Source organism: Mytilus galloprovincialis, chromosome 2, assembly GCF_965363235.1.
Source record: "Mytilus galloprovincialis chromosome 2, xbMytGall1.hap1.1, whole genome shotgun sequence".
Classification (NCBI taxonomy): domain Eukaryota; kingdom Metazoa; phylum Mollusca; class Bivalvia; order Mytilida; family Mytilidae; genus Mytilus; species Mytilus galloprovincialis.
The window spans coordinates 15,457,700-15,482,053 of NC_134839.1; the positions used below are offsets into that span (position 1 = coordinate 15,457,700).

At 32.4% G+C, this 24,354-nt stretch overlaps 1 protein-coding gene and 1 long non-coding RNA gene across 2 annotated transcripts; both read right to left on the reverse strand.

The window, feature by feature from the left end:
- Positions 1–937: 937 nt before the first annotated feature.
- Positions 938–4,234, reverse strand: LOC143062979 (uncharacterized). Its single transcript, XR_012974898.1, has 3 exons — positions 3,830–4,234; positions 1,940–2,063; positions 938–1,009 (listed from the first exon to the last, which is right to left on the reverse strand). It is a non-coding gene; the product is annotated as an uncharacterized LOC143062979 (long non-coding RNA).
- A 6,819-nt stretch (positions 4,235–11,053) lies between these two features.
- Positions 11,054–24,354, reverse strand: LOC143062978 (failed axon connections homolog). Its single transcript, XM_076234863.1, has 6 exons — positions 24,110–24,354; positions 23,248–23,371; positions 19,049–19,248; positions 15,449–15,645; positions 12,208–12,324; positions 11,054–11,399 (listed from the first exon to the last, which is right to left on the reverse strand). Exons 1-6 carry the CDS (start codon positions 24,250–24,252, stop codon positions 11,296–11,298), a joined length of 885 nt encoding a protein of 294 aa, XP_076090978.1. The 5' UTR covers positions 24,253–24,354; the 3' UTR covers positions 11,054–11,295.

The window sequence follows — 24,354 nt, forward strand, 5'->3', positions numbered from 1 at the left end:
TTTTGATATGAGCGTCACTAATAAGTATTATGTAGACGTAACGCGCGTCTGGCGTACTAAATTATAATCCTGGTACCTTTGATAACTATTAACACCACTGGGTTGATGCCTCTGCTGATGAACGTTTCGTCCCCGAGGGTATCACCAGCCCAGTAGTCAACACTTCGGTGTTGACATGAATGTCAGTATTTTCTTGTTTACAAAACTTTGAATTTTTCGAAAAACTAAGGATTTTCTTATCCCAGGCATATACATGATATATTACCTTAGCCGTATTTGGCACAACTTTTTGGAATTTTGGATCCTCAATTCTCTTCAACTTTGTACTTATTTGGTTTTATAAATATTTTGATATGCGCGTCACTGATGAGTCTTATGTAGACGAAACGCGCATCTGGCGTACTAAATTATAATCCTGGTACCTTTGATAACTATTGTTTTACTTTTTTATGTCATTAAGACATGTTTATGAAAACCTTATCACACTGATTTGGAAAATCATATTGTTGTAGAGCTAAAGCAATGAATTCTACAAACAAGTTATTTTAAAATAATAATCTGACAAATGAAACTTTATCTGACATCCTAATTATGCAGTTACAAAATGCATTTATAGATTATTATATCGCATGAATTCTTCAATATTTTCAAATTCAACACCTTTTCCATGTTTATCAATCTAGTTGAAAACACTTTTTGGCAATATCCTTTTGGCGTGGCTTGGGTCTTATGCATCCCACCGATGTTTTGAAGTGATTATAAGTATAACACACTGTTGACTGCTGTACCCTTATTTTTGTCATTTGTACCTATCATATCTGTGTAATTTGTTAACACATTGCATATAATCGAATTTTATGCGACTGCCAAGTGAGGGATTTAGCTAGCTATAAAACCAGGTTTTATTCCCCATTTTCTGCATGTTTGACCTCTCCATTGAAATTTCCTCTCCATTGTATTCAATCCATGGGAATTTTCCTTTCTTGCTTTTAGTGTAACTGTGAACATTCTAAAAATACCCAGTAGATGTAAATATTGAAAAACTCATAACATATACCAGGCTTGAACTAATGGATAATAGATACGCGTTTCGTCTACAAAAGACCAATTAGTACTACCATCGTGTTGTAAACATCCAGTTGCAGTGGCATAGACCCAGTGGTTGTAAAACACTTCATGTAATATACCAGGGAAAAAGATAGAGAAATGTTTATCTTATAAACGAATAACATATTTATATATATAATATATATGAGACTACATGCGGTGTTGTCTTGATATTCAAATAGCATGATAAATTTACAGATTCATCATTGTTGTGATGATATTATTAATGATATAATATGTGTTTTTAATGGATGGATATGTCGTAGAGTTGTCGAAAGGTGAACTTTCCAAAATATAATGTCAATACAGTAACTGTTCGTGTTTAAATTTCGTCAGGTATATCCTCCCCTTCTTATACGAGTAGTTCGATTTTGATCTGTATTTTGTTTTCATTAATCAAGAACTTTTAGTCAATCTAATAAAAGAGAGTTTTCGTTTTTACCAAGTAATAATTTATGTTCCATATCTCGTCCGAGTTCTCTAATAATATATCTTACGAAGCAGAATCATATGCTAGCATTTTTGATCCACTGTCATAAACGTATAAAATTTGTTAACTTTAACAACTATTTTCGCACATTTATAAGATTTTAAATATGTCTGAATAGACTTAAGAACTTTAAGTCTAAGAACACTGAAAAAACAATCCTGGTCAACATAGACCATCGTCCGTCCTAATACAAATTATACAACGAACAAACATAGTTTCCAATACTTTCCAGTGTCAAAATGCGAAACTGGATCCTTCTATCGAGAAGTTATAAGAGACTAATAGGTGGAGTTTCTGATTATAACACACAATATTTAACTTTAATATAAAAGATAAACCTACTTCATAAGGAATGTTTGCCATACGCAGGTAAGTTTCTAATTTTATAGCATATGGAGTCATACTGGGTGCATATGGACCTCGTCCAATCTGGTGAAGTATTACTGTATCGGGTGGGTAATTCTTCCTAAAAAAAATATGCATGTTGTAGATGCAATTTGCATTTTATTTATTTTGTGTTGTATTTTTTTGTAGCAAGGTACAGGTAAACTAATACTACTGTGAGCATATGCTTCAAATTAAAACAAAATAGTTATTTAGTTCTAAAAGCAAATATATCACATTCAAGTATCTTGTAGTCCCTTTACATGTTCGGATTATAATATATAGAACTATAGAAATCAAAAGCATAGGATGAAATAAAAAACATTTATCATGCTATTTGGTGTCTTATTAAGTTATTATACGTCAAAAGCCCAACATTTATAACTAGCCTGTATTTGTATACTATACAGATATCGCTTTTAAACTCCACCCATTACAAGACTATTTTTTGTGTATTGCTATTGGCGAGTGTTGTATGAACTTTCGTGACATCATAACTTGTATTGCAATTACATTCCAATGAATTATTGCTCCGTCTGTGAATGTTTCAGTGTCCAATCCACTACCCACTTTCTGCTCATAGACAAACATAAACAGCAGGATCTACTTCTTTTCAAAAGAACCAATGTTCAAGTCTAATACTTGAATGTTTTAATAAAAAGTAAAATCCCCAAAATACTGAACTCCGAGGAAAATTCAAAACGGAAAGTCCATAATCATGTGTCAAATGAATATTCAGTGATTGCATGGACAGTACCAAATGATAAAGCGTAGAACAAATCAAACGCTTTTATCTCGAATCGGACGTGTTGTTATTTCTTTTTTACTGTTGAAATTAGCTGTTAAATTATATAAATAACTATGAGCTTTGTGAGATGAAATATTTTTGACGGTGACCACGCGATATTCTCTTCGTGGTACCGGTCAATTTGTGTTGACGGTGACCACGCCAGATTCTTTTTGGCGTACTGGTCAATTTTTTTGACGTTGACCACGCGACATTCTTTTCGGCGTACCGGTTATCAGCTTCTTGCGTAATTATATTTTAATATATTACTACGCAGGCCTCATTTTAAATCGAAAATAAATGCAATAAACGGGAGTTTTTCTGTCTTTCAAAGCAAAACAATGTACGAAATAAATTGCAAAATAAAGACAAAACCAAGGCTCCGTGTTGAAGGTCGTACAATGACCTATAATGGATTACTTTTATAAATTGTTATTTGGATGGAGAGTTGTCTCATTGGCACTCAAACCACATCTTCCTACATCTACAAAAACTGTTGAGTGTCGTACGATATCCGATGCATGTTTACTGGGCTCGAAACAGGAATTATAACTTGCTGAAGCTCGCATCACACCTGTGTCTAAGCCTTAGTGCAGATATAGCTGATATTTTAAATCACTAAACAGTTATTGTATATATATCACACACATATCATTTATTGTTTTTGGTTTACATAAACATTCATACTGATTAAAAGACATGACAATGGGGCTAATATTTGTTTATATAACCACATGATTATTTGAATACGATTAAAAGACATGACAATGGGGCTAACATTTGTTTATATAACCACATGATTATTTGAATACGATAAAATTGTTAAATACATTTTTATATATACTGTTTAAGAAAATGGAAAACTACATGGTCATTATAGTGCGTAATCGATCATACCTCACGAAACATTTGTTTTCTGCTCTGAAGTCCTCGCCGGGTATTTACAAACCTTTTTCTTTTCCTTTATTTCAATATATTTGGATGTTCTGTATATTATTAATGAACAAAACACGGTTTGATTGTAGAGCTAGTAAAACTATGTTATTAAAAACGTAACTTACTTGGGAGCTTTGCTTATTAATTTTTTCCATGCGACGTAGAGCACGGCAGAGGAAACAAGGAACGTTCCAGTTGCTTTTGACCAAAACAATACACTCTCGCTGTCCATGTTTATGTCTAACATCTGTGTATACTTTGCACACAGTTAGTGTACATAAAAGCGTGTATTTAAATGTCTAGGTATTAAATCCAGATATATTAAGATAATGAATAATTCATTCATTTCCAAAATATTTAAACAGTCTCAAGATTAATAGGATATCACATTGAATTGTACAGAAACTTGTGTTGAGTTCGGATAGGGGTATAGGCCCACAGGAACTGGTCTCAGAAAATAATATCCGATAACACCTTATATAACACAAGGTACTTAACTCACATATTTCCATTCGGTTGTTGGTATAAGAAATAAAGGCATGTTATACACTTTTGTGTAGATACATTTATTCTAATATGAAATAAATTCCGACGCATTGTCGATTATACAAAAAAGTTTTTTCATGGAAATACACCTTTGTGATTTGGATATCATCGCTTCCAAAATGTTGTATATTATAAATTTTTCAACAAAAAAACATCTCTCCCAAACAGAGATTAAAAACATGATAGAAAATCCATATTTGCCACTAAGACATATAAAACAACAGGGAAATACGATTAAGAACCTTTATATGACAAAGTTGATGCAATTTTAAATGTACATAAATGGATAAAACTTTTATTTCTATAGAAGTCGCTCTTCACTATACTACTACCTGTCGATACATTTATTTTTGGCATTGCACAAGTCATGTCTTCTTTGACTATTAATGACGTTAAAATACTAAATCCCTGTGATGTGTTTTAGTCGATTTTAGTCTCTGATGCATGATTTTTTATTATTAATTGGTTTTGGCTTTTAACTAGCTGTCAGTAACTGCGAGTACTCTCAAATCGTATTTTCTTGTTAATTCGACCTGTTGATACTGTTTATAATGCTTTTTTGTCATTTTTTATTTATACGGATCTTGTCTATACACCAGCTTTGATTATTTGTAATATCTTCACTTATTCTTACAACATTTGTATAAACTTCAAGATTATAAAAAAACCGGTTTTTTTCTAAAGTGAACATTGATTGGTTAAATATTTCTCAGTCATGTCCTGTTTTTGAATTTGTTTGTTAGCTTTTTGGTCATGAATGTTTGTCTCTAATATTTAATTAACTGTGCATTTGTATTCAGATATCGCAGATCAAATTTATTCGTTCATTGTTTAATCATACGTTTTTTGATTGAGTTAAGTCTGCCAATTGATATTTTATCGTATGTTTTTCTTTGTTGTGATGTTATGCTATTGTTTCAGAAAAAGGGAGAAGGTTTGGATCCATTAAAACGTTTAATCCCGCTGCAAATGTTTGCACCTGTCCTAAGTCAGGAATCTGATGTACAGTAGTTGTCGTTTGTTTATGTAATATATACGTGTTTCTCGTTTCTCGTTTTGTTTATATAGATTAGACCGTTGGTTTTCCCGTTTGAATGGTTTTACACTAGTAATTTTGGGGCCCTTTATAGCTTGTTGTTCGGTGTGAGCTAAGGCTCCGTGTTGAAGGCCGTACTTTAACCTATAATGGTTTACTTTTTAAATTGTTATTTGTATGGAGAGTTGTCTCATTGGCACTCACACCACATCTTCCTATATCTATAAACACCGTCTCATCAACTAGACAACCAACTTAATAGATAGATAGATAAATTATTTTCATTAAAGTGTAATCATCCCTTACATTATCTATTAATTTGACAAATTTGATCAACATTCAAAATAATTTGATTACCATCTGATGCTACTGCGCTTGGGGTCGAGCTGCCATGAAAAGTATGAAAGGTGGCATGGATAATGAAGACTTCCAAGCAGAAAGGACGAATCCATAACATTGTGAAATGACTTCTTTGTCTGTCTCTTTTAATGTTTCATGTTTCGGTATCTTTGTTTAGCTTGATAAGAATTCAGTAATAACTTAATTTTGGATGTAACGCGTCTTCTGATTGCCTAACAGTTTTTGTTTATTAGCCCTAAGACATCATTTTGTCATGTGATCGTGATGTCATTAACGTTTTTTCATGATTTTCTTCGGCTTAAATTTGAATTTAGAATTAAATTAAAAGGAATTACTATAATATTTTTTCTGTCTATTCGAAATAACATAACAAAAATGTGGTGAACACTTTTTAATAACCCGTAGCGGGTTATTCAGTGTGCAACACATTGTTTTTTATGTTATTTCTTCATAGACCGAAAAATAATTAGTCATTCCTTAAATAAATTCATGTAATTCCCCATCATGTTTTTGACCGTCTCCTTTGTTTTGTTTCTTTTTGTGGTTGAACAGTCTATGTACTGGATGGTTGAGTGATAACAGTGCTACCTTATTAGTAAAATCACAAAATTTCTTAATACCGAGGAAAATTCAAAAAGGAAGGTATCTTATCAAATGGCAAAAGCTCAATTACATCAAACGAATAAATAACGACTGTCATATTCCTGACTTGGTACAGACATTTTCGTAAATAGAAAATGGTGGAATAACCCTGGTTTAAAAGCTAGCTGAATCTCTCACTTGTATGACAGTTGCATCAATTGCAACTTGTATTGTAATTATCATTTTTTGTGTTTATGCGTATGTCGTGAACCAAGTCTTCTATGGGATAGGCTTATACAGAAGGCTTTTGAGTTTGACATTTTGTTATCGCTAGATCGTCCCTAACCCCGAACAGTGCTGTATCAACACAAGATGAGAAATAAAATATTAAAACACCTTTTAGTAATTTTGATACTGCAATTGTTGAAATTAAAATAGCAATCATTTGACATGCAAAGTATGCAAATGATTTTCAAAGTTTAATGAACAATGACTAAAGGAACACGACTAAATAATATCTAAAGAAATGAGATGTGTGAATGTTAATACACCTGCATACTAAATACTACGGATGTCAACTCGGTATGTCAACGAGTAAACGAGTTGACATCGCTACTAAATATCATTCAGGCGTCCTGCAGCTGGCCAGCTGAAGGACGCCTCCGTGTGCGGGAGGTTCTCGTTGCATTGAAGACCTATTAGTGACCTTCTGCTGTTGTCTGTTCTATTGTCGGGTTGGTGTCTCCTTGACACATTCCCAATTTCCATTCTCAATTTTACTTCAAAATAGCTAAATAGTTATCAATGGTATTAGGCTTATAATTAGATAGGCAAAACGCCTTTTTCGTCTACATAAGACGCAACAGTGACGATCAGATCACAATAGAAAGAAAGCCAAACAAGTACATTATTGAAGATCATTGAGGACCCGAAATTCCAAAAAGTTGAGCCAAATACGGCTAAAGTTATCTATCCATGGATACGAAAATCCTTAGTATTTCGATTTATTCATACTTTTGCAAACAGTTAATAACTAAAAATATAATTTATATTTTATGTCAAAACTGAAGTGCTGACTACTGGGCTGGTAATACCATCAGGGACGAAATGTCCACCAGCAGTGGCATCTACCCAGTGGTGTAAATAATTATCAAAGGTACCAGGCTTATAATGTGATACGTCTGACATGCGTTTCGTCTACATATGACTAATCAGTGACGCTCAGATAAAAATAGTGAAAAAATCAAACAAGGCCTTTTATAGACTACTATGTGGTATGGGCTTTGCTCATTGTTGGAGGTCGTACGGAGACCTATAGTTGTTAATTTCTGTGTCATTTTGGTCTCTTGTGGACAGTTGTCTCATTGGCAATCATACCACATCTTCTTGAAGAGAAAAGACTATTTCTATATTACGGACTTTTGACTCCAGAACTTAACATCTTTTTCGAAAGGTTACCTACTTTTTTAGTTGGACATCCTGGTACTCGTTCAAGTAAGAGCAACGTAAAAAAGTAAAATAAAGCTTATACTCAGTATCATTTAAGGGTTAAATTTACTATTTTAGGTTTTCTATACAAGACAAAATAGTAGGAAAACATCACACTGTCTCCCAAAATTGCATCAATTATAACCTAACCTAAATCTAAATCTCTGTTAAAACAATTATGTAATCTAGAGTTAAAAGTCGGTAATATCAAAATTGTGGACCCAAAATTCCAAAAAAAAGTGTGCCAAATACGGATAACGTCATATATGCCCGGAATAAGAAAATCTTTAGTATTTCGGATAATCCATCATATTCATACTTTTGCAAACAGAAAATATAAAAATACATTCATTGTTTTATCAACATATACGGTTCATGTTTCGTTTATTTACCCTTGTTTTAAAAATTTGCATCTTTATAAACAAGACATGATACTTCAAGTAAGTGTTCTAAAACTAAATCTTTCAGTGCTTTTAACAAGTTCCTTATAAACTACTATGAAAGAGCTTATCATAAACTATTGTAATAAAATATATGAAAATATATTGTATATGTAAAAAGTTTTTTCGATGTTTTAGATGAATTGCGTGCTTTTGATGGTCTTTCTGAATCTGTTGACAGTTTTGATTTTTCTACTTTTTACACTACACTCCCAACTATCTTATCAAACAAAAGTTTTCTTATTTAATCAAATTGTCGTTTGGTAAATATGAAAGCAAATATATTTGCTGCAACTCATTTAAAGTATTCTTCTCTAATGCTCATTGTTAAATATGACCTATAGTTGTTAATTTCTGTGTCATTTGGTCTGTTGTGGAGAGTTATGTCATTGGTCATCATACCACATCTTCTTTATTATATTATGTTTATTTCGATCACGTCGACGAAGAGTGATGATTTGGGTGAAACTAACATTCATGGTACGGACCTCGATATTTGCATATGTTACAGGGAATAATTGAGGGAAACTAAGTTCAGAAATCAAATTTAAAGGTTGATATAGACTCTATCTAGATAAATATTAATACAGTTTATGGCTGACAAACATTTGTTTAAATGATAAATAGAAACTCATGGTAATTGTGATAATTTTTTAAATGAATTTTGTAATTGAAAAAAAAAAATCGATTGAGTTTGGCATTTGTGTTATTTAGAATTATCAACAGAAATGTATGATGTTAATCGAGGAAAACTATTTCCTCTGAGTAAGTACCTGGAAATTCCTGTAGACTTTGTGCACTTTGTAAAATAAACATTGCAATTTCAAAACAAAATTCCTTTGTATAAGGAGGTTTCATGCAAAAAAAATATTTATCTGAGTTTTTTTTCAATCTATCAATGCTGAAATTTCCTCACAATGTAAGCATATTCTAAGATTCACACTACCCATTACTGTTCATGAGTCTTCGTGAACATTTATTTGAAAGCGCTTTTTGGTTGTATTTGTACTTTAAAGTTCCGTAATAATGTATTAATCAGGTGACGCTGTAGAACCACTAGCTTTGGTAGACAAAACGAAATATCTTATGAACTTTCTATAAATGCCCAAAAGATACGTTTTTTGTGAACCAGATTTACTTCATATATTCAAAATGCAATATAATTTATATGAAAGTATTGGTAATATACAAAAGGTGTTTTGCTTTTCCTGCTATTATGAATTTTTACAACTTGATATGTCATAATTACGACCTTCGAATACTTCAAATTAAACTATGGATAATCATAAGTCATTTCTTTTTTGTATCAAATTGGTCGTAAATATTCATCTGCTCTATGGTGCTTTTACATGTTTTGTGTGTTTTCTTGTTGAATAATCTGTTCAAGTGTACAAAGGGTATTCAAGAAACACATGTCCGAATTAATTGCAATCAGTTTAAACTATATATTCTCTTTATGCTCAAGATGCTTTGTTTGTCAATGATGTATGATCTGGCTTTCAACACATTAGAATGAAGATGGTTATTCCGAAATACTTGGACATTGTCATCGGTAACATGCAATTACATTAATCTATTGCATTCTTTTGCAAAAAGTGCAAATCATGAGCAGCGTGATTGGTCATGCTGATGTATTTTTTGACAGTGCTCTTTTTGTTTGAGGGGATGGCGGGGGACAAATGATTCTTTAGTGTTGTTGCTGATCAATACAAAAATCAAACTGTGTATTCTGACTTCTACCTTCAACTACATTGTACTCATCCCGTCTCTCAAATTGAAACAAGCCAGCAAAGTTGCGTTGAACTAGTTATGAAATCATATAAAATTTCTGAACTGATGGTAGTGCATGAACAGTAAGGATTGCTCTTCTAAGGCACGTTCAGATAAGTATAAGAAAAAGGGTTTCTTGTATATTACAGTGTTTGAGTCCGCATGTTTGATTGTTGTAAAGAAATTTAATTTCATAACATCGAAGAACATTGTGGGGCACTGTTTTTTTAGAGTGCATTCAAAAAGCATTTTAATTTATTTTAGTTATTTTGGCTAAGGTTGCCTGTTGTTCTTTATCCTTGTGGCTTATAAAGATAAACACATCCTTAATTCAGGAGTCATTTTCGTCACCCCTCCTTTTAGTATCATGTTGTCGTCGAGGTTTGGTTTTTTTTTCTAAACGGAGTGAGCCTGGTAAGATTTCCAATGGATGTCTAAAGAAAGTGTTTCGATATTTCTGTCCACATCAACTTTGTTCCGAATAGTTCTAAGAGAAGGTAACAGAGTAAACTATGGAGAATGGGGTGACTCAGTGTTAGCAGACAGTTACATGTATACATGAAGTTGGATTGGCGACTCCTAAATGTATTCAATATTTTAGACATTTCTCACCTTTTAGTGCTAAAATATTGAGATCGATTAATGAATATCATCATTTGGTTCCTGTTGGTGAGTTGTGTCATTGGCAATGAAACCACATCTATTATCTTGTTTTTATTATTGAATTCTTTTGAGAAAAAAAAATAGTGAAATACTGTATATGTTGGGAGTTATTAAAGAATGGGTTCGACTGGTGGAGTACTAGTTCATGTCTTTGAGAATGATTTAGTTTATGATCGAGTACAAAACAGCTCAATGAGAATGGTTGAGATTGGGATCGATGACTTTTCAGTATTTTGAATAATTAAAAATGCCTGAGTGAAATTCAATCCGTCGATATCAACGAACGTACAATGTATGAGGGTAAGGAAGAAGCATTTTTTGAATTTTGTCAAAATCTTAGTAAACACGGAAACGAAATTTAAAAAAAAAATCTGTCATAGTAAAATTACAACAAACATTATGTTTCTTACTCGAAGCGTCAAAATTATATCACTACAATCATTTCAATACAAATGATCTCATCGTCAAAGGATGAAATAATTTTATGTTTTAAATTTTAAGGACTAGATAATGGATCATTATACCTTCTAATTTACAACCAATCAAATCCATTCACTTCCAAGTACGTTTTCACCAATTGACAATCTTAGTAATAGAAAAGCAAAAAAAATATTTCATATTTACATTCCGAATTGTTATGATCTCATACATTTATATACAGAGAAGCTAATACATGTAGATACAGAGAAGCTATTCACAAAAATAATCATTTAGTTGGCTCTTTTGTAAATCCATGAGAAATACATTCGTCCCAGTCAGGCCAGAATGTCTCCTTCATCCTTTGACAATAGTCACACAAGTTTCTATATTCTGAAAATAAAAATTAATTTTCATTGCACTTGCTTTGATTTTGATGTATTTTATTTGAGACATACTTTTATAATTCATTAATCAATTTTGAAAAATTCATATTTTAAAAAATTTTGTACATATTTTTTTGCTTTCGTTCGATTTATTTTCATTGCACTTGGCATACTTTTATACGTCATCAATCAATGCACATCTAAAAAGTATTAAAAAAATAATTATGAGCAAATATTGTACATAGTTTTTTAAGTTCTTTCTATTTGCCATTTATGTATGTAACAAAAAAAGAAAGAAACCTTATAACTTTACACTGTTTTTAGTGTGTGTTCAAATTAATACATTTCCATAATAAAAAAAATCTACAGAAAGTCTATTGGGTTATATATCTTATAGAACTTTTTTTTATAACGGGCTGTTTGAAATAAAGACAGTTAACCATGTATGATATTAGTATTAGTCTATGCTATAAGATGCATTGTTTATCTATCCGTACAGAATCCATTTTAAAGAAAAACTTTGACCTCACATTTAATAGATAGTTCAAAAGTGAGAACAAAAGTAGATATTTGATAAAATGTTTGTGTTCTGTAAGTTTTGAAGTCGTCGTACTCATATAGAATGCATATAGAATAAAAAGGGACACGACATTAGTAAAACGTTCGTATAAATGATAATGATTCAAATAATAAAAGGAAACTGTCAATCATTTTATAAATTGCATCTTTTATTTTCTGTGTTTTCTTGGAATGAATGTCCTCGTTCGGTAGACACACAAATGATAATAATCATGACATTTTGATATGATACTTACTTTTGATTGCTGATTCTGCTGGACTCCCGAACGATTGCCAGTATGCATTACCAATCATACCAAATACACTACAGTCTGCTTGGCATGGCTTGTCTCCTAGCAGAAATTTTTTATTACCTAAAACAAAAGTTCAAATAACGTAATTTAAAAAAGTAAGAAGTTGCTTTTAATGGTTTGTCATTGAAATTGAGTTCATGTAAGAGTACTTGATTTGTATACAACAGTAAAGAACATGTTTACAACTGTACGATAATCAAGTTGATCATATCTAAGGCCTGTGATTTTTTTTAGATGAAAATAAGTTTTAGCTGATAATTTGTTCCGCATAAATTATATCATTACAAAAACTTTGCTCAAACATTCATTAGTTGCTTTGGTTTAATATGTTATTGTTACATGTTAATGACAACAATATTACTATCATATTTGGCAAAACATAATATTGTAGAGCTTAATAAAAAAAAAAGTAATATATTCTACATTCAAATTATTTTAGGGTGTCGCAAGCCATATTTGAAATTCATTTGGTGCCATATAACAGAACGTTTCATTTGCCAAAAAAAACCCAGGTAATTCAGATGAATAAGACATACATTTTGTATATTCATCAAAATAAAATAAAGTGGATTTAGCAATTATAGGTAACCATATGACCTTCAACAATGAGAAATAAAAATTCCGTATAGTCGGCTATAAAAGGCCCCGACATGAAAAATATGAAAGAATTCAATTGAGAAAACTAACGGCATAATTTGCGAAAAAAAAATAAAAAAAATATGAGACATGAACCAACGACGACCGCCGAAGATCAATGAGCTCCAGTCTCCTGGTTGGGGAAAGGTACACAAACGTGGTAAATATTATGGCAGGGTTAAACACTATTGTGTGCGCTTTATATTCCTCTAGACTGGGGAAGTTGTTTAACAGCACAACATAAGAATAAACTATAATAAATTGCTTCGCTGGATACGACCGCAGATGTCCAACCCTGAAGAGTTATGGCCAAATAGACACAATATTAACGCTTGTTACATGTTTGAATTTGGATTGTAATTAAATATTTGACACATAACAGGTTTCTGACACAAAATATCTGTAGTCAAAGAACTTAAAAATTGGTTATATGATTTGAATTTATATTCTTTTTTTTTTTAATTTTGCACAATACACTATGCTGTTGCAAGTTGACCCCCCCCCCCCTTAAAAAAAAATACCTCGGTTTTTTCCTTCTGTGGAATATCCTGTTGAATATTAAACTCCCAAATAAAAATTGTTTGAAGACATTTTCTTTTTAGTTTCTGAAATCTGAAATGAGAATAAATAGTCCCCCCACAAATTCTTATTTACTTAGATTGCTTTTAAATTGTCTTAATTGTCCTTTAACCAGAAAAAAAAAACCTTGTTGTCCACCTATTTTGTCCCTAATTCCTAAATGGTTTGAGCCATAACCCCTCAAAGTCAATCCTAACCATCCCATTGTCGTGTGGAAACTTGTGGTATAATTTCAGAGCAATTCTTACACTTAAACACAAGTTATTGTCTAGAAACTACAAAAATGCTTACTTGGGCCCTCTTTTGCCCCCAATTACTAAACTATTGGAACCATAACTCCCAAAATCACAACCTTCCTTTTGTGGTTATAAACCTTGTGCTAAAATTTCATAGATTTCTATTTACTTATACTAAAGTTATTGTCCGGAAACCATTTGTTTTCGGACGACGACGACAACATGATACCAATACACGACCCTTTTTTTGCGGTCGTATAAAAATCAGTTGAAGAAGGCTAAACTCATCATTTCGATATAAAGCAGAAAACCCTCGAACAAATACACAGCCTACCTTAAGTGGCAATATATTTATTAATTAATCGTTCCTAACAACAAAAAAGGACACCAAGTACAGATCTGAGAGAACTTGCAGTTAATAAATAAGCTAGTTCAAATCCAATATCAACTGCATGCAATTGAATAAGTCATGTATCTAAGACTAAAATATCAATCAGTACACATCTAATATCCGATGAATTAAGTGTGAAGACGTCATTAACAGTCAAAGAAAAACAGGCCCTATGCAATGCCAAAATAAAGGTATGGGACAGATTGTAGTACCCTAAAAATGCGTGGTTAGGGTGAAGGTTGGCGCCGATTAAAACGTTTGAACCCGCATCATTTGTTTGCACCTGTCCGAAGTCATGAACCTGTTGTTCAGTGCATGGTTGTCGTTTGTTGATAAGATTTATAATAGTTTCTCGTTTTAGTTTTAGAGATTAGACTGTTTGTTTTCCTGGCTATAATGGTTTAAGTTTTATATTATTATAGTGTGTCTTGAAAGGAGAAGAGTCTCATTGGGACTCATACCGAATCTTCTATTTTCTTTATATGTGTATACAAATTATTTTGTATGATTTTAATTTACTGATTACAAAATCAATATATATATATATATATATATATATATATACCAATAAAAACAATATTCAATGATCTAATTACTGTGTTGAATTGGCAAGAGTCGATTTTCAAAAAAAAAAAGATTAGAGTTATAACGACTGTATCTGAAGTTCCAAAATGTCTATACTCGGAAATTGCTTTTTTTCTCAGAACCACTATGAAAGATTTCTATAGAATGATAGACTGTTATCTCGCAATAATGCTTCAAGATTTTCAAATTCAACACTCTTGCCATGTTTTTCACCCTGGTTCAAAACACTTTTTGTTACATGTAATATGCTTTTGACGTGGCTAGGTTTTTATGCATGCAGCCAATTTTTTTGTTGTGATGTCATTTTTTTCATTTTTTTTCAGTTTTGCTTATATGTGCTTAATCTATTTTTTTGTGCCTATTGTCTATATATATACCCATTTTTGATATTTTCATCTATTATGTCTGTTTGTTATGTTCACACACTGTTGTCAATATGAAAGAATTTTATTCGACTGTTATACAATTGAGATGTTTAGCTAGCTATAAAACCAGGTTTTATCCACCATTTTCTACATAAGAGATTCCCTGTACCAAGCTGTTTTCCATTCGTTTGATGTGTTTGAGCTAGCTTTTGATTTTGTCATTTGATAAGAGTATTTCCGTTTTGAATTTTAATTTCTGTTATTTTACTTTTGAACCAATTAAATAATTGTTGTTATTTCTTAGGACAGAATGTGAGTGTTACAATATTTTGCTTAATAACGTTATATAATTTTCCCAGGTGAGCAATTTAATACAATGACCCACACTTTACCTATGAAGTCTGATAAAGCTTTTAAATCAAGATCCATAATGTGGTACACCTCGTCTGAACTATGTCGTCCAATACCAACGGCATACGTATCTTTCCTAACTGACCGTCTGATAAAATAAGCAATCAATGTTGGAGTTCTCATAGCTTTACAAGCTGTCCAGTCCTTATCAAATACCCATCTATCCATTGCAAGGGCCCTGTTATAAATGCAATAATTAATAGTCAAATCACTGTTAGTTTTCCACTCAGAACCATAAAAAGTCCAAAGAGATACACGTAGTGTCAAGGTAAATTGTAATTTTACATTTATGCTTGACATAAAAATAAGTATTTAAAATATGAAGCTTTCATAAATTGAATAAGATTGAGAATGGAAATGGGAGATGTGTCAAAGAGACAACAACCCGACCAAAAAAAAAAACAGACAACAGCCGAAGGCCACCAATGGGTCTTCAATACAGCGAGAAACTCCCGCACCCGGTGGCGTACTTCAGCTGAACCCTAAACAAACATGTATTATACTAGTTCATTGAGAATGAACGTCATACTCCAAAATATACACAAGAAAATTAAATTTAAAAACGTACAAGACTAACAAGGCTAGAGGCTCCTGACTTGGGACAGGCGCAACAATGCAGCGGGGTTAAACATATTTTTTTTAAGATCTCAACTCTCCCCCTATACCTCCAGCCAATGTAGAAAAAACAAACCCACAACAATACGCACAGTAAAACTCGCTTCTCAAAAAGGTCCGAGTCCGATGTCTGAATAAGGTAACAAAAAATGAAACTAAACAAAATGACAATGATACATTAATTCACAAAGGACTACCAGCAGTTACTGACATGCCAGCTCCAGACCTTAATTAAACTCATTGAAAGATTATGTCTTCATCATATGAATATCAAGTACAATCCCTCTCGTTAGGGTTTTAGTATGATATCATCATAAAATATATGAAAAGAACTTAACCCGTATCATGCCAACAACTGGTTTTAGAATAAATGTGTAAATTTCCTATGCAAAGACCCTATAAGTGAACCAATATTAAAGCCAAAATTAAAACCTACTACAGTAAAACTTTTACATAAAATTTATTTATATAATTCGACATATTCAATGGTTGTCGTTTGTTGATGTATTATATTTGTTTTTCGTCATTTTTTGTACATTTAGGCCGTTAGTTTATTCGTTTGAATTGTTTGACATTTGCCATTCCGGGACCTTTTATAGCTGACTATGCGGTACGAACTTTGCTAATTGTTGAAGGCCGTACGGTGACCTATAGTTGTTAATTTAAGTGTCATTTGGTCTCTTGTGGAGAGTTGTCTCATTGGCAATCATACCACATCTCCTTTTTTAAATTAAAAGAATAAAAAAAAAACATATTGATTGGGTGTGAGGATAGTTTTTATTAGCAAGTTTGCTGTCCATGAGAAAGCAACTTTTTTTTCTGTATATTGACAAATATTGAAACAAGAATGTGTCCCCAGTACACGGATGCCCCATCCGCACTATCATTTTCTATGTTTAGTGGACCGTGAAAATGGGAGAAAATCTCTAATTTGGATCAAAATTAGAAAGATCATATCATAGGGAACATCTATAATACTAAAATTACGAGGTCCAATTTGTCAGCCGTCATCACGTAAAAACGATGAATGAAAGAATTCAAGTTTATACATAACTAATATAGTACAATGGTGTTGATTAAAAATTACACCACTCCAGGCCCATGTGTTTTCCACGTAATTAATATTGCCAATAATTAAGAAGTTCCGGGTCGAGTCCGATACCGATACCAATAGTATATTCACCTGTTACCTGTTACCTTATCTTTACGTTCCGCATCTGACAGGCGCACCACCAAACCGGGTGTATTTAGGATTTTGCTATAATACAGAGTTGACACTACTAAATTCAATCATTCTCACATTGTTTCCTATTGTAGTATTTTAATCAGTATGACTTTCTAAGATGTCAATACGAATACTAAAAATATGGACTTAAAATAAGGCGTATAGGTACAGTTTTCAATTTTTTAGCCGGCATGACGTAAACCAGCGGTTATTTATAACTAATATGGGACAATGCTGTTGATAAAAAAAATACTCCATTCCAGGCCCTTTTGTTTTCCAAATAATTAATATTACCAAAAATTTCCAGGTCGACGGGTGCAAACAAAAAGTGTTTAAAAGCAGAGAAAACTGTGCATCTTATAATCGGCATGACTTTATCAGATGACAATACCAATACTAAAATAAGGCTTACGCATAGTTATATACTTTAATTCAGTCACGGACCCGCGATATCACGGGTGTGTTCTAGTGTGTACTAAGTTTCAAGTTGATTGGACTACAACTTCATAAAAAACTACCTCGACCAAAAACTTTAACCTGAAGCGGGACAGAAGGACGAAATAACGAACAGACGAACAAACGGAATAACGAACGGACAACAGACGGACGCACAGACCATAAAACATAATGCCCATAAATGGGACATAAAAAACCCGTTAATGTGATATGACGTTCTTTAGATTCACTGCAATTGACCTCAGCTTGTGGATGATCAGTCCATGAGGAGAAGATCAGCTCAGTAGTCGTTACTTCGGTACTGACATGATTTATTACAACCTTTCCGTTTATAAATTTTGAAATTAAAAAGAAACTAAGATTCCAACTCCCTCAGACAAAGTTGACCTCGAAGTTAGATGGATTTGGTTATTTTTAGGCGTTTTTTGTCTCATAACTCTTCAAATGTTTCGGTACTTATACATCCACGTCTTTCAAGTATTTGGCTTAATGTATTCCTGGTGAATCCAAAAAAAGCGCCTAAGACGCATTCATTTCTTTAACTTGTTCGTTTTAATTTGTTAGGCATACGGAACATAAAGTAGTTGTCAGACGCATTGAATTTCGCAAATCCCTTACAGGTTACAAGTTGTCAAGAAGCACCTGCATACGGGGTACATATCTCCCAATTGATACGATATTCCCGTGCTTGCATTTCCTATCATGATTTTCTTGATAGAGGTTTGCTGCTCACAAGGAAGCTATTAAACCAAGAGTTCCAAATGGTGAAGTTGAAATCATCCCTTCGTAAATTTTACGGACGCCATCACGAGTTGGTTGACCGTTATGGAATAACCGTTTCACAAATGATATCGGATATGTTCCTTACGTCGTAACTACAACCCCCTTCCCTTTCATGAATATGACCTACCGAATTAGACTATTTACCGGATTTGTAATCACATAAGCAACACGACGGGTGCCACATGTGGAGCAGGATCTGCTTACCCTTCCGGAGCACCTGAGATCACCCCTAGTTTTTGGTGGGGTTCGTGTTGTTTATTCTTTAGTTTTCTATGTTGTGTCGTGTGTACTATTGTTTTTCTGTTTGTCTTTTTCATTTTTAGCCATGGCGTTGTCAGTTTGTTTTGGATTTATGAGTTTGACTGTCCCTTTGGTATCTTTCGTCCCTCTTTTGTCACTGTTATGCTAAGTATAACTAAATATGAAGTCATTTTGTTCGGAAAGTACTTGAAACAAATAACTAGAAGCTGTTAAGAGCCTGAATTTAAAAGAATTGACATACCAGTATGTGTTTTCTTCTAACATTTTCTGGAAAGCTCTTGCTATTCCTCTTTCCTTTGCTGTGAAGTCTTTATCTAGGTCGATTCTTAATTTATCATTTAAATATTCTATACAAAATTCAGAATCTGCAATCTCCTCTCCATTATATTCAATCCATGGGACTTTTCCTTTCTTGCTGGGAGTATAGAAACTGTGTACATTCTAAAAATAAATATCCAGAGGAAATGAGATTATAAAAATCATAAAAGATACCCAGCATATCTATACTATTTTGGGTGTCGCTTCTCTTCTTTCCACAATAAATTAAACAACACGCCTCTGTGTCCTATAGGTACAGTGCATAGTCGCATTTGTCATCCATTTATATGATTATTCAGATTGAGTTATTTTGGGAGAAAAACGAGATAAAAGGCATCCGGATATTGTCCCGTCATTGGACGAAATTTTAAGTCAGATTAGACTTCCGGTTTGCGTTTTTCTATATACTTTGAACATACATATATACTACGAATAAAGTGTATTTTCAGAATTTTATCTGCTATAATTTACAAGTTAACTATCCACGAAGTTTATTAAATATAGAGGGTCTGTATACTATATCAATGACCACCGTGGATCGATTAGTAAACTTAGAATTGAAAGTAAATACACTTTATTTATATAGTAATGAATGTTCATAATATACAGATAAGCGCTAAAATTATTCATGTGAACTTTTGATACCTTTTCTAAAATTCTCCAGTCATTAAATCTTTTACAAAATTCATTGATTACAAAAAAAAAGAAGATGTGGTATGATTGCCATGTTGCGACAACTCTCCACAAGAGACCAAAATGACACAGAAATTAACAACTATAGGTCACCGTACGGCCTTCAACAAAATGCAAAGCCCATACCGCATTCTCAGCTTCAAAAGGCCCCGAAATGACAATGTAAAACAATGCAAACGAGAAAACCAGCGGCCTTATTTATGTACAAAAAATGAACGATACACAAATATGTAACACATAAACAAACGACAACCACTGAATTACAGGTTCCTTACTTAAATGTTCATAACATACTAAATGTATGTTCATATTGAAATTGATAGAAAACCAAAAATTAGGAACTTTGGAAATAAAGGTGGAGGGATAAAAAAAATCATTTTCCTGTCTCCAATATCCTATGACTTATGATACTTTTGCTGAAATTCTCCAGTCATTCAGTATTTTACAAAATTCTTTCAACAACACTTAACATACTTTAAACTACGCTCTGAATGCCCGCGATTTCGCGGGTGTGTTCTAGTATTTTTGAAAGCCAGGTGCGCATTTCGTCTACAAAAGACCAAATACTGACTCGAATAAAAAAAAGATAAAAGGCCAAATAAAGAACGAAATCAAAGAGCAATGAGAACCCAAAATTTTGAAAAGTTCTGTCAAATATGGTAACAGTAATATATTATTGGGTAAAACAATCTTAAAATTTAGAACGATTGAAGCCTGTACCAAGTCAGGAGCATCTGGCCTTTGCTAGTATTGTATGTTTTTTTAATTTAAGTTCATTTATATATTTTGTACCTCCGGGTACGGGATATTGGCGCTGTGATGATGACCCATTTCTGGCCTTCGGCTGTTATTTGCTGTTTGGTCGGATTGTTGTCTTTTAGATATCTTCCCATTTCCATTCTCAATTTTATTAGTTAATCTATAATTAATGCAATGTATTTGATGGGACTGTCATACAAGGGAGTGGTTTAACTAGCTATAAAACCAGGTTCAATCAACCATTTTCTACTTAATAAAATGCCTGTACCAAGTCATGAATATGACAGTTGTTATGCATTCTTTCTGAGTGTTTGGCCTTTTGATTTTGCCATTTGATAAGGGACTTTTCGTTTTAAATTTTCCTCGGGGTTCAGTATTTTCATGATTTTAATTTTTACCATACTGATTATTACCGATGTCAACTTCTAGACTGGTAGTATCCCAGGGTGTAAACTTCCAGCTGCAGTGGTTATAAAACTACTGAAGTACGCCTATGGATGCGGGAGTTTTTCGCTGTATTGAAGACCCATTGTTGGCCCTCAGCGGTTGTTTGCTCTTTGGTCAGGTTGTTGTCTCTTTGACACATTCCTATTCCCATTCTTAATTTTACTTCAAACATATCAGACTATTAATTCTGTATACCAGACGCGCGTTTCGTCTACAAAAGACTAGTAGTAAAAAAAAAGTATAATATAATATAATATTATAATATTCACTATGGCCGAGTGGTCATGAGCGCTGGACACAGTACAAGCGGTGTTGTCTCGATATCACATTAGCATAATTTCCGAGTCTCGAACAAAACATTGTTATGCTAATGTTTTGAGTAATAATGAAAATAATACGTGTTTTAAGTCGTTTATAACCTCCACTGGGGTTCCAATGGATGGATCTGAGGTATACATATAAAAATATCAGTTTTTCTTGTAAACAGTCTTTTGTAATCAATCTAATACAGACTAATGTTTTTGAAATTGACTTTGCTCCAAGTGCACAGGGTTATTTTTCGACTACAGAATGCACAAATATACTCAATGTACTGACAGTGATGAGCTTTAAAAAAGAGATAACATCTTGTCAACAAACAAAAAATAACATTTCGTCTAGTATATCCTCTCTTTTCTAATAGTTTGATTTTGAGAATTATCCGTAAAAAACTATGTTGTTTTTTCTTTAATGGTGAGCTTTTGATCAATTCAATAAAGGGTATTCATTTATTTTTACACAATAATATATATTTTCTATACCATGTACATGTCAAAAGTAGCAGAATCATATGCTAGCATTTATAATCCAATATCGTATTAAATATGTTTAATTGAGATTATCGCACATTTAGAAGATTTACACAATTTTGAAATAAACTCTAAATAAAATATGCGAGAGCGCTAAATAAACGATCGAAAAGAAATCCATATCTTATTACATTTTTTTTTATGGAAATAAAGCAATCACGGATGTCTGGTTAAAATAGCCCGCACTAAGGTGGGTGGGTGGATGGGTGAGGTGAGGGGATGTCTAAATTAAGACTTTTTTAATAATTTGTCAAAATGTAGTTTTTATTTTGTTATTTTCCAAAATATTATTTAAAAGTATGGGTCACCAACCCTTTTTCAGTCATGCTACAGGTTGTACGAAAATGTCAGATTTAGTATAATAATACATTATTTATGGAAAATCCAATTTTTTGTGATGAAAAGAACACTACACTATAGAATTTAAAGATAAAATGTGAAAAGATAGCTCTTATTACCTGCATTCAGATGAGAAAAGAAAAAAACGGGGTTACCGGATTTGTTTTCTTGATAATTATTAAAATAGGAAAATTCACATTCTATTATAGAAATTACTTTATCCGAGATATCTCCCTTAAGCTCTTAGTTATCTCCCCCTATGTGACAAAGTTCAGGAAAAAAATATTAATAAAACATTTTTTTTTTTATAAAATACAACCTTAAAATTAAATGATAAAATATATATTTTCTATACTAAGGAAGATTGCTACTCAGTTTCAAAATAACAAGCTAGGTATAGGGGATTTATAAAGGAACCAGAAGAGCGGTAAAAACATATTGGTCCGTGTGCTTGTTTTCTAGATATTTGCCGTTGAAATGTTGGCGGGAAAATGTTCTCTCTTGAATTTTTATAGCTTTCTCATTGACAAGTTTAAGTTCTCAAAAACTATTAAAAAATAACAAACTTTTTTTAAAGATTTTATAAGACTTTTACAGATCTATGGCTTATAATTATATATATGTAAATTATGTATCAAAAGAAAAATGGGGGTTATTGGGCAAGATATTTAAAGGCATTCAAATGGATAAAACCAAAGGATTCCGAAAATCTGACAGAAATTCCAAAACATGACAAGCAAACATCCTTAATGCGAACAGTGACCTTACACATGAAATACATACTATTCTAAAAATGTGCACATTTAATCAAAGATTTAAACCAAAATAAAATTTTTATTTTGTTATCTGCTACTTCAAAATCCAAGATGGGGGAAGACACCCGAGCCACCTTTTAAGACCAATATTACAATGAACAAACACGTTTCAAATAAATAAAAAAAAAAGGAGGCGAAATTAAAATCTTTAATCAGAAAGTTAAGTAGGTACCGTAGAGCTTATTATACCACAGATTTAACATATATATAATTGTACCTACTTCATAAGGAATGTTTGCCATACGCAGGTAGGTTTCTAATTTAATAGCATACGGTGTCAAACTGGGTGCATATTGACCTCTTCCAATCTGATGAAGTATTACTGTATCGGGTGGATAATTCTTCCTAAAAAAGTCAGCATGTTGTTAAGGCGTGATGTTCTTTTTTTGTATGACTATCTTTTTTATGTAAGATATTGGTTGCCTTCAATATTGTAGCAGATTCAAAGGGCTACGTAGATTTTTGACTAGTGAACTTGTAGCTAGATTAGCTGCTTTCTAGGTCTATTAAGTAGCTGGGTTAGCTACACGTTCAGTAGTAAAAACAATCTACGATATTGAACGCAACCCAGGTAAACTAAAACTGTCAACATATGCTTACGTTCAAATAAAAATAAAAATAAATGGTTTTGAAATACAAATTTATAACTTCAATCATCACATTAAAGTATGCAGACCCTTCATAGGTTCATATTTCAATAGATAAAACCGTACAAATCAAAGATCATGAAAGATCATTTAATAAGGTTAAACATATATTAAACAAATTTAATTGATTCTTTTTGATTTACATGAATATTAATACATTTCGATGGTGCTGAAGGTTGTTTACATGATCATATGAATATAGTAAAATTGTTAAATACAGTACAACATGTACAAATAATATTATATTTTATTATCATTATAGTACGTAAACGTTCAAACCTCATAAAATATTTGTTTCAGCTCAGAAGTCTCCCCATGTATATATAAACTCTCTTTTTTATTATCTATCTTGATCAGTTGATGTTCAGAAAATAACGCGCCAAAAACGATTAAATTATAGATCTGATGAAATTATGTGATAAAGAATGTTACTTACTTAGGAGGTTTGCTTACTATTTTTTTCCAAACTAAATAAAGCACTGCCGACGAAATTAGAAAGGTTCCAGTTGCTTTTGACCAAAAAAGTGCATTATCGTTCTCCATGTCTAGCATATGTGTACACACGCAGATAGAGTACATACAAGTGTGTTTTTTAAATGTCTAGGTAAACAAGTTATATTTAGATTATGAATTCATACATCTTCAACCTATCTTATAGGACGTAAAGATACTGGTTTTGCG